This window comes from Carlito syrichta, unplaced genomic scaffold (assembly GCF_000164805.1).
Source record: "Carlito syrichta isolate Samal-C Ts95f unplaced genomic scaffold, Tarsius_syrichta-2.0.1 Scaffold50662, whole genome shotgun sequence".
Lineage (NCBI taxonomy): Eukaryota > Metazoa > Chordata > Mammalia > Primates > Tarsiidae > Carlito > Carlito syrichta.
Window position 1 is genome coordinate 281,599 of NW_006994758.1, and position 11,903 is coordinate 293,501.

An 11,903-nucleotide genomic window follows, 5' to 3' on the forward strand; every position below is an offset into this window, starting at 1 on the left:
AAAAAAAAAAAAGAGACCACTCTGGCAGCAGTTGGGAGAGATTGGAGAGGAACAAAGAGGAAGCACGGATTTGTTAGAAGGCAGTTTCAGGTGAGAGATGTGGTGGTTTAGACAGGGTGACTTAGTGGAACTGAGAGAAGAGGTAAAATTGAAGAATGTTTTACATGCAGAAGCCACAGGGTTTAGTGATGATTTGAATCTAGGATTGGGGGGGCAGGGATCTCTCTCAGATTTCCGATTTATTAAGCAACTGAACAGATACAGATGTTGTTCATTCAGATGAGGAGAAGAGGAGGCCATGTATAGTGTGGACTTTGGTCTCCCCTTTTGGACCCCTTAGGTTTGTAGTGCCCCGTGAGACATCCAGGAAGAGGCAGTGACATCCAAATGTGCCCTAGGGTTTTTTTCCCCTCAGCTCTGTGGGAGAAAGTGCAGAGAACTCCATGGACATGCTGCTTAGGGATGGCATTTGCCTGCAAAGGACAGTGGCTTAAACAAGCAAATGTATTTGTTTCATACAATGGAGTTTGAAAGTTGGCCATTGGACATTGCTTTTTGGGGCTTAGCAGCCCTCTGGTGTCAGGGCTGACATCTCTCAAAAGTCTCTCAAACTTACCCTTAGGCAGCCACTGCTGCTTCAGCTACATGTGAGGCAGATGCGAGGGAAAAATAAACATGAAAAGGGATAGATCTCTGCTGATGTTTCAAGGGCCAGAACTGGACAAAATCAAGCATAACATTGATTCGTTTGTCTAACATACACAGCATACCTGTCTCACAGATACATTTTCTAAAATATGTCTGGGCTCTGGAGTAAGGTAAATGAGGTTCAGATCGCAGCCCTACCATTTCCTGGCTATAGAATCTTGGTCACTCTCTATTTGTTCCAAACCTTTTTGTTACCTTCTGTAAATTGAGAATAGTAATGTTAGTCTCTACTGTTGGTGGGAGGAGGGCTAGTGTGAATATGAGATTAGGAGTTTGGGCTCTTGAGCGTTGGACCTGGGCTCCAAAGTTTAGTCCTTTCACTCACCAGCTATGGGGCCTTGAGTAAGTATCTCATCCTGACTGTGCCTGGTTCCTCATAGGAAGAGTGGTGATAATAGTAGTGCCTAACTGATAAGGTTGATGTGACTATTAAATGAGTCAATATTTGCAAAGGGCTCAGAAGTGTTAGCTAGTATTTCCTATATTAAGCCCTTGTCCTCTGCCTGGCACATAGTAAGTGCTTAATAAATAATACCTTGTATCATTAAAACATTAGAGAGTGCCCAGCTCTTCTGTGAGACATTTACCATAAAAGAATTGTTCATGGCTTGATTTTTTTCCCATGATTAGATGATATGGGAAGAGGGAGTGGGAGTTATTCATTGCCCTGCGGGTGACCTGGCTTCGGGAGAAGGAGAGGAACCCAGCCCTGAGGTCTGGGTTCTCATCCCCATTCTCATAGTGCTTCACTCTGTGTGTCCAGGCCCGTTGCTGGAAGACTGGGACATAATCAGCCCTAAGGATGTCATTGGCTCCGACGTGTTGCTGGCTGAGAAACGGTCATCGCTGACAACTGCTGCCCTGCCCTTTACACAGTCCATCCTCTCTCAGGTGTTTTCAGGGACCCTGGGGACCCAGCTATGGTTGGAGGGCAGGGACTACCTGGCACCCCAATTCTGAGTATGCTGGTTGGCATTTGCCCCTGGTCTGCCCAGCTAACTGGTGGCCTCCCTCCATAGGTGGGCCGTACCCTGTCGAAGGTCCAGCAGGTGTTAAGCTGGTCATATGGGGAAGATGTCAAACCCTTCAAGCCACCCCTAAGTGATGCTGAGTTTCACATGTACCTGAACCATGAGGGCCAACTGTCACGCCCTGAGGAATTGCGCCTGCGGATCTATCATGGTGGTGTGGAGCCCTCATTGAGAAAGGTGAGCTTCCTCAGTCACTTGTTAGATCCATCATTCCCATGCTCACTAATAGCTCATGAGACACATGAAGTAAACCACAATGTTGTGAATGGAGTGGAGATATTCCAGGACAGGAACTTCTCTTTCAGAAGGGGCTGAGTCAGAGGGAAGGCAGACATGTCAGAAGGAAGACAGAGGCCTCGGGTGTGGGTGGATGGTGACTGATAGGCACTAGGGGTGGCTCAGCTGGAGAACCTCAGCCTCATCCATTTCATCCCTGCCCAGGTGGTGTGGCGGTACCTGCTGAATGTGTACCCAGATGGACTGACAGGCCGAGAGCGGATGGACTACATGAAACGCAAGAGTCGCGAGTATGAGCAGCTCAAGAGTGAGTGGGCTCAGCGAGCGAGTCCTGAGGACCTGGAATTCATTCGCAGCACAGTTCTCAAGGATGTGCTGCGCACTGACCGGGCCCACCCCTACTATGCAGGGCCTGAGGATGGCCCACACCTGCGGGCACTGCACGACCTGCTCACCACCTATGCCGTTACCCATCCACAGGTGTCCTACTGCCAGGGCATGAGTGACCTTGCCTCGCCCATCCTTGCCGTCATGGACCATGAGGGCCATGCCTTCGTCTGCTTTTGTGGCATCATGAAGCGCCTGGCCGCCAACTTCCATCCTGATGGCCGTGCCATGGCTACCAAGTTTGCTCACCTCAAGCTGCTGCTGAGACATGCTGACCCCGACTTCTACCAGTACCTGCAAGAAGCAGGTGCTGATGACCTCTTCTTCTGTTACCGCTGGCTGCTGCTTGAGCTCAAGCGCGAGTTTGCCTTTGATGATGCCCTCCGGATGCTTGAGGTCACCTGGAGTTCACTGCCCCCTGATCCTCCTGAACATGAGGTGGAGCTTGTTGGACCTCCTAGCCAAGTGGCAGACACTGGCTTTGGTGGCCACAGGGGGAGGCCCATGCGACAGAGGCATATGCTGAGGCCTGCTGGTGGAGGAGGCAGTGCCTTTGAAGATGCTATTGACCACTTGGCCACAACCAGCCAGATACCTGGTGGCGGGGGGCGTCTCCTGAGACAAGCCAGCCTGGATGGCCTCCAACAACTCAGGGATAACACGGGCCACAGGAGGGACCCTCTGGTCCAGCTACCCCGTCCAGCTGCCCTCATCAACTCCAAATCCCTCTCTGAGCCCTTGCTGAACTCCCCAGACCCACTGCTCTCCTCCTTTTCCCACCCTGATTCCCCATCTTCCTCATCTCCACCATCCACCCAAGAGGCCTCTCCCACTGGTGACATTGCTGTAGGATCTCCCTTGATGCAAGAGGTAGGCTCCCCAAAAGACCCTGGGAAGTCCCTGCCACCCCCACCCCCAATGGGCCTGCCTCCGCCCCAGGAGTTTGGCCGGGGTAACCCATTCATGCTCTTCCTCTGCCTGGCCATCCTGCTGGAGCACCGTGACCACATCATGCGCAATGGGCTGGATTACAATGAGCTGGCCATGCACTTTGACCGCCTTGTGCGAAAACACCACCTGGGACGCGTCCTGCGCCGGGCCAAGGCACTCTTCGCTGATTACCTGCAGTCAGAGGTGTGGGACTCTGAGGAGGGGGCTGAAGCCACAGCCCCATCTTGATTAGGCTTGCTCCAGCCCATCATCAGCACCGCCAGATCTCTATTCTTAGCTATGAGGGCCAACACATGAGACCCCCACCTTCTTGTCTGCCAGCCCTAGACCTATTGGAGCCTGGGGCCCTTCCTCCCCAGATTCACGTGTGTGGGGCATTGCTTTGGCACTGCCCCATGGAGGCCATGGCCTCGTTTTTCTGTTTTTTGTTGTTTTATTTTTAACAACTATACTTTGCACACATGAAGGCCATGTGGTCTGTGTATTTCTCTGCCCCCCTCCCTGGTCTTTGCTGTAGGTGGAGTTCCCAGGTGCTCCTTACCTGATGGAGCTGATATACTTCACTTGGTAGAGGGTGGCTCTGCTTCCCCAGTGGTGGGAAGAGTAGATGCGTAGAATCAGTTCTAGAAGGTGAGCCCAGGTTGGGAACTGCTTAAGGAAGGCCTGAATCTGTTTTTTTTGGTACATCCTTCTGCTGGTAAAGGTCTGTATTATGGCTGTGAATGTATGTTTTCTGGATGGGCCCTTGAATGAGAGATGAGAGAGAGAGTCCCTGGCTCAAAAAGGGAAAGCTATTACCAAGATTGGGAAGTATGAGCTACTTAGAAATGCTGGGTAGCCACCCCTGGTGTTCCACATGTCACCATTTCTAGGATCTAGACCTGTCTCTGTCTTATGCAGTAATGCTGGCTGCTCTGGGCATGGGTCTAAGGCTCCTATTCCTCTTTTTAAATGTCAGACAGGTAATGTACCAATGTTATAATGAGCTTTGTGGCAGGCACATCTCACATGTGAGCATGAAAGCCCAATCAACACACTTAAAAAACTAAACTAGAACTAAAAAAGGGTCTAAGTCTCCTTCTATTACTATAACTTGCTTTGGAGCCAGTTTTAGGGACTGTGGCCTTGCCATTCCTAAGGCCCTATTCTGGATTTTCTACTCCTGGGTACTCTTCTTAACCATTTCAGCAATAGAAACCATTTATTTGCCTTTTCTATCCCACTAACATGGACAAACAAATCAAGCACTGATAAAACCCAGGCCCTAAAAGAAGTCACCTGCTTATTTGGAGGATAATGATCTTTTTCCCCACTGATCTCAGAAGGTGGGATTTTCTCACAGGCTGGGTGCTGACCTCCACAAAGGAGGTGACAGATGATGAGTGAGGTAACTGGGGTCCTCAGGTCGTGGCTCAGCCATGCCAGGTTCTCCTATTCCAAGTACTAACCAGACCTGACCCTGCTTAGCTTCTGAAATTAGATGAGATGGCGTGTTCAGGGTAGTATGGCCATAGACCATGCCAGGTTCTGGCCAGGAGTTGTTGCACTAGGCAGTACAGCCAGAGATGAGGAGGCATAGGGCAGCCATCCTCTCATCTGTCTCCCCCAAGAATGCCATATAAAGCTGGGGATGACCCTTAAAAGGCTCCTATAACCTCCTAATATTGGAGGGGAAGCTGACCATTCTGCAGATAATGGCTCAGTCACTTGAAAAGCAGGGCAAGATCATTCTGTGTCTAGGATGCTCAAATACTGTGGGTCTAACAAGTGCACTCTGTGGTTAAGGAGCTCAGGCTCCCCCAGGTGGCCTTCCTAGATATGCAGGTATCTGGCCCTCTGAGGACCTGAAATGTCCCTTTTGTCAGTAACCAACTGACACCCTCTGGGATGTGTTCTATAATTAATGAGTCCAGGTATTTGAAGGGCCAGACAAGCCAATTCTGTGGGTGGTGGCTTGTGACCTCTGAGCACCAGAAGAGTCCTTTTCTGTGAAAAGGAGGCTCAGATACCCTGAAGAGCAGAAATCTGTATTATTTCTGTAGGAAACCTGGGGCTTCTGGCTCCTGCCAAGATGGTAGACAGCACAAGACACTGATTCCCTTACTTGAAACCAACCTGGAGAAACTACAAAGGGAAACGTGAGTTCCACAAACTGCAGTATAGCTCTGAGAGACCCCTGGGGAAATGGAAGGCTGTCTTTAACTGGTATGTGTTTTGAGGAGCAGATAGCCAGAGGCAGCAAAAAGAAGATAGGGGAAAGATGTAAATTATGGCTCTTACCTCACCCCCATGTTGCCCTGGGAAGGTCCTTGTCTGGCCCCCTCACTGCGGAAATCAAACAGTTCACTGGTACAAGTGTCAGGGGGTCTAGTATCAGGGCAACAAGACCCCTCCTGGGGGAATAAATAGGCAGCCAGAGGCAATCATTCCTCCACCACTCCCACTCCAGACACCAGGGCTGGTAGATTACACCTATGGAGACTGCCTTGTCTTAAAGTTGCCTTCCTCTGAAGGGTTAAAGATGAGCGCGCGCGCACACACACACACACACACACACACACACACCCCAACCACCCCACCACTAGGGGATTGTCAAGTTCTGCAAGAGCAAGTGGGAGTGATAACTGCTCCTGTGGTGCCTGGGACTGTCCAGCCTCTGCTTAGCTCCCAGACATCCCTTTACCCCTCAAGCTCCAGGTAATCAAGCAGACTTTCCTCAATACATTTTTCCAGCCAGGGCAGCTGATAACTTCAGGGAAATGTGAATTCATTGCCAAAATAACTAGACATTGGGGCAGTATAACCATCACCACAGAAAAGCTGGGCATATTAGTTATCTGTTGGTCTGTAATAAACTGCTCCCAAACTTAGCCACTTAAAATATCACAGGCAGCCAGGCTTGGTGGCTCAGCCTGTAATCCCACGCCTTTGGGAGGCTGAGGTGAGTAGATTGCCTGAGCCCGCAGGTTTGAGACCCACCTGGGCAACTTGGCGAGACCTCATCTCTACAGTAAATCAAAATGAGCCGGGTGTGGTAGCGTGCACCTGTAGTTCCAGCTACTTGGAAGGCTGAGGTGGAAGGATCGCTGGAGCCCAGCAGGCCGAGGCTGCGGTGGCCGGGAGCGGCCACTGCACTCCAGTCTGGGTGACAGAGTGAGACTCCAACTCAAATAATATATATATATATATCACAGGCCAAGCATGGTGGCTCAGCCAGTAATCCCAGCACTCTGGGAGGTCGAGGCGAGAGGATTGCCTGAGCCCGGGGGTTCGAGACCAGCCTGGGCAACTTGGTGAGACCTCGTCTCTACAATAAATCACACACACACACAAAAACTAGCCGGACGTGGTGGCATGTGTCTGTAGTTCCAGTTACCTGGAAGGCTGAGGCGGAAGGATAGCCTGAGCCCAGCAGGTTGAGGCTACAGTGGCCGTGCCACTGCCCTCCAGCCTGGGCGACAGTGTGACTCCAACTCAAAAAATAAAATATCACAGTTTCTCAGGGTCAGAAATCTGGGAGCAGCTTAGCTGGGTGGTTTTGACTCAGACTCTCTTCTGAAGTATCAGTCAAATTGTCAGCCAGGACTGTAGTCAGCTGAAGCCTTGACTTGGCTGATGGACCCACTTCCAACATGGCCCACTCACACGGCTGATGGCAGAAGCCTTCGATTTCTTACCACCTGAACTTCTCTATGGAGCTTCTCACACCAAGTGATCCAAGGTGAGAGACTATGACCAAGACAAGCTGCAATGTCTATTATAGCTTAATCTCAGGAATGACACACCATTGAACCAACCCTAATACAACATGGGAGGGGACTATGCAGGGTATGAATACCCAGAAGCAAGGATCACTAGGGCTATATTGAAGGCTGGCTCCTATACGTATAATATCTGAAGCAGAAGCATTGGGACAGCACATGAGGATTTTTTTTTTTTTGAGTCAGAGTCTCATGTCACCCAGGCTGGAGTGCAGTGGCACACACATGGCCACTGCAGCATCAATCTGCTGGTCTCAGGTGATCCTTCTGCCTCAGCCTTCCAAGTAGCCAGAACTACAGGCATGCACCACCACGCCCAGCTAATTTTTATGATTTATTGTACAGATGGGGTCTTACCAAGTTGCCCAGGCAAGGAATTTTAAATGAGCATAATAAGACATAATTTTAGAATATAAAACCAGAAATAGATATTATTGAAAGGACCCCCAAAAATGTTAGGTGTATGATAGTAGAAGAAAAAAAAAGCTGCCATAAATGGAAAATATGGAATGTCATAACTAAGTCCTAATATAATAGTAGTTAGAAAAATATTTAAAACACAGGGACCATCAATGGATTTTTTTTTTCCTAGTTGGAGTCTCACTCTTGTCGCCCAGGCTGGAGTGCAGTGGCACACTCACAGCCACCGCAGCCTCGACCTGCTGGGCTTAGGCTATCCTTGCGCCTCAGCCTTCCAAGTAACTGGAACTACAGGCACGCACCACCATGCCTGACTAATTTTTTTTTTAATTTATTGTAGAGATGAGGTCTCGCCAAGTTGCCCAGGCTGGTCTTGAACCCCTGGACTCAGGCTATCCTCTCACCTTGGCCTCCCAAAGTGCAGGGATTACAGGCTGAGCCACTGTACCTCGCCAGATTTTTTTTTTTAATCCAGCAATATACAAACACAAAGATTTAGAAATGTTGAAAATGAAGGCCAGGTGCAATGCTTCACACCTGTAATCCCAGCAGTTTAGGATGCTGAAGCAGGAAGATTGCTTGAGCCTAGGAGTTCGAGACCAGCCTAGGCAACATAGCAAGACCTTGTCCTTATAAAAAAAATAAAAAAATTAGCCAGGCATGGTAGCACATACCTGTGGTCCCAAGTATTTGGAAGGCTGGGATGGAAGGATTTCCTGAGCCCAGGAGGTCAAGCCTGCAGTGAGCTGTGATTGTGCCATTGCACTCCAGCCTGGGTGACAGAATGAGACCCTGACTCAACAAGTTGAAAATGAAAGGATAAAGAAGGGATATAGCAAAAAGCCCAAAGAAAGCTGAGATAGCCATCCTAATAGCTAACAAAATAAAATTGTAGACTAAGGTCACCAAGCACAAAAAAGAGCATATACTCATTGACAAGAAAGATATATCTACCAAAAACATATTCCTAAGAAGCCCTGAACAATACATTTTAAAGCTTAATATATATAGTAATATATAACCAAATATATGTGTATATATATGAGGGGGGACCCAAAACCCTAGAATTTATTTGTAAAAAATTATGTATTTATTCTTGCATGTTTAAACTTTAGTCATCTTCAAAATACTCTCTGATGCAATACATCTATTGGGACATTTTTTCCATTGCTCAGAACAGTTTTTGAATTCATCAATTTTGATGCCTTTTAGTCCTTCTGCCATTTTTTGTTTCATCTCTTCTACATTGGAAAAACATTTTCCTCTGAGAACTTTTTTATCCAGGGAAACAACAACAACAACAAAGTCACTTGGGGTGATAGAGTGAATAGGGAGGGTGGGACACGTGGGGTCATGCTGTTTTTAGTAAAAAAAAAAAATTGCTGAACACTCAGCTCAATGTGGGCAGGAGAGCAGGTGGGCTCATAAATCACCCATCATGAAATGGGCAAACGCGCTGAAAGACATTCCAAAAAAAATTTCATGGAAGCTGAAGGTGGTACACTGATGCCAATGGGTTCCCAGAACACTTACCTAGATGAACCTGTCCTCTAAAAAATAATTCTGGTTCTTTTTGGATCCCCCCACATTTACATATACATATACATATATCACATCATCAGTATAGCCCTCCACTTAACAAATGGAGGCCTGGTGCAGTGACTCATGCTTGTAATCCTAGCACTTTAAGAGGCTGAGGCAAGAGGACTGCCTGATCCCAGGGATTCAAGACCAGCCTGAGCAACTTAGTGAGACCTCATCTCTACAAGAAATCAAAAAATTCGCCAGGCATGATGGTGCACACCTGTAGTTTCAGCTAATTGGAAGGCTGAGGCAGAAGGATTGCCTGAGCACAGCAGGTCAAGACTGCGGTGGCCATGAGTGTGCCACTGCACTCCAGCCTGGGCAACAGAGTGAGAGACTCTGGCTCAAAAAAAAAAAAGAAAGAAAGAAGACTCCTTTTATGTTTGAACTTAACAATTACAAAAGTAGACCATGCTAGGGCACAAAGGAAGCCTCAGTAAACTCAGAAGTATCAATATTAAGCATGTTCTCTGACCATATGCAATAAAATTGGCAATAACATAAAGCTAAAAAAAACAGCTATCATTTTGTGGAAACTAACATTACTAAATAACCCTTGGATAAAAGAAGAAATCGCTGGGCATGGTGGCTCACACCTGTAATCCCAGCACTTTGGGATGCTGACGCAGGAGGATAGCCTAAACCCAGGAGTTTGAGACCAGACAACATGGCGAGACCTTGTCTCTACAATAAATTTTTTTTTTAAATTAGCTGGATGTGGTGGCACATGCCTGTAGTTCCAGCTACTTGGAATGCAAAATACAGAACAAAAGGAAAGAATGCAAAAATACAGAACGAAAGGAAAATTACAGGCACAAAAAAAGTAAGCTAATACATTTGAAAACATAGATGAAAGATATGAACTTCTGGAAAATTGTAAACGTACTCAACTCAATGCAAAAAGAAATAGGAGACTTGGATGGGTGTAGTGGCTCACGCCTGTAATACTAGCACTTCGGGAGGCAGAGGCAGAAGGATTGCTTGAGCCTAGAAGATAAAGACCAGCCTGAGCAACATAGTGAGACGTCGTCTCTACAAAAAAAAAAAAAAAAAATAGCCAGGTGTGGTGGTTCATGCCTGTAGTCCCAGATATATGGGAGGCTAAAGAGGGAGGGGTGCTTGAGCCCAGGAGTTCACGGCTTCAGTGAGCCATGCTTGTGTCACAGTACTCCAGCATGTGTGACAGAGTGAGACACCAACTCAAAAAAAAAAATTGAAAACATAGATGAAGCCGGCTCAGTGGCTCAGCCTGTAATCCACGCCTTTGGGAGGCTGAGGTGAGTGGATTGCCTGAGCCCGCAGGTTCGAGACCTGCCCGGGCAACTTAGCGAGACTTCATTTCTACAATAAATCAAAAAATCAGCCGGGCATGGTAGCACATGCCTGTAATTCCGGCTACTCGGAAGGCTGAGGCGGAAGGATCGCCGGAGCCCAGTAGGTCAGGCTTCGGTGGCCGGGAGCGGCCACTGCACTCCAGTCTGGGCGACGGAGTGAGACTCCAACCCCCCCCCGCAAAAAAAGAAAAGAAAGCATAGATGAAGACGGGCTTGGTGGCTCAGCCTGTAATCCCAGCACTTTGGGAGGCTGAGGCGAATGGATTGCCTGAGTCTGAGGGTTCGAGACTCGCCCAGGCAACTTGGTGAGACCTCATCTCTACAATAAATCAAAAATTACCAGGGTGTGGTAGCATGCACCTGTAGTCCCAGTTACTTGGCAGGCTGAGGCGGAAGGATCACAGTAGCCCAGCAAGTTGAGGCTGCGGTGGCCAGGAGCAGCCACTGCACTCCAGTCTGCAACAGAGTGAGATTCCAACTCAAAAAAAAAAAAAAGATGAAAGGCATAAGTCTCTGGAAAAATTAAAATGTGCTCAACTTGATACAAAAAGAAATAGGAAACAAGTATAACAATAAGTTTTAAGAAAAATTAAAATGGCAGTCAAAGATACTCTATCTCATTGGAACAAATCGCTTCAGGCCCAGACGTAGATGGTTTTGAGATTGTAGTTCTATCAAACTTTCAAGGAACTGTTAATTCTCATCTAATACTAATTGTTCCAGAAAATAGGAAAAGAGCAAAAGCTGTCCAGCTAAGTAATAGACCCACTTGGCTTAGGAATATAGATGCAAAAATTCTAATAAAATATTAGCTACCTGAATTCAACAATGCATTTTTTAAAAATCACAAGGGCTGGGCACAGTGACTCACATCTGTAATCCCAGCAGGAGAATCACTTGAGGCCAGGAGTTCAAGACCAGCCTAGGCAATATAGTGAGACTCCATCTCTACAAAATAAATAAATAAAATAGTTAAAAATTTAAAAATCAGTTATTCAGGATGAATTATGAATAAATAAAAATCACAAGTAGGGTTTATCCCAGAAATGCAAACATGATCCAGATTAGAAAATTAGTGAATGTAATTAACCACATTAATAAAATCAATGAGAAAATCATATGATAGTCTCAAAGCAGAAAAGGATTTGACCTGCTTCTGACATTTAAAAAGGAACTCTTAGCAAGCAAAATAAAGGTTACATGATAAAACCTTACAACAAAAATGCCTAATAGAAAATTTTAAAATGCAGCCGGGCACAGTGGCTCATGCCAATAATCCCAGCACTTTGGAAGGCAGAGGCAAGAGGATTGCCTGAGTCCATGGGTTTGAGACCAACGTGGGCAACATAGTGGTCTCTACAATAAATTTTAAAAATTAGCTGGGTGTGGTGGCACGCACCTGTAGTCCCAGCTACTTGGAAGGCTGAGGTGGAAGGATCGCCTGAACCCAGCAGGTTGAGGCTGTGGTGGCCATGAGCATGCCACTGCAC

The 11,903-nt window shown here is 47.3% G+C and overlaps 1 protein-coding gene across 1 annotated transcript in view; it reads left to right on the forward strand.

Annotated features, from left to right (window-relative positions):
- Positions 1-3,781, forward strand: part of TBC1D25 (TBC1 domain family member 25) — a 17,288-nt gene extending 13,507 nt beyond the window's left edge. The window contains exons 5-7 of the mRNA XM_021707697.1: positions 1,472-1,599; positions 1,728-1,916; positions 2,181-3,781. Coding sequence (XP_021563372.1) covers positions 1,472-1,599; positions 1,728-1,916; positions 2,181-3,542 — 1,679 coding nt within the window. The 3' untranslated portion in view covers positions 3,543-3,781. The remainder of the gene's footprint in view (positions 1-1,471; positions 1,600-1,727; positions 1,917-2,180) is intronic.
- Positions 3,782-11,903: the final 8,122 nt, after the last annotated feature.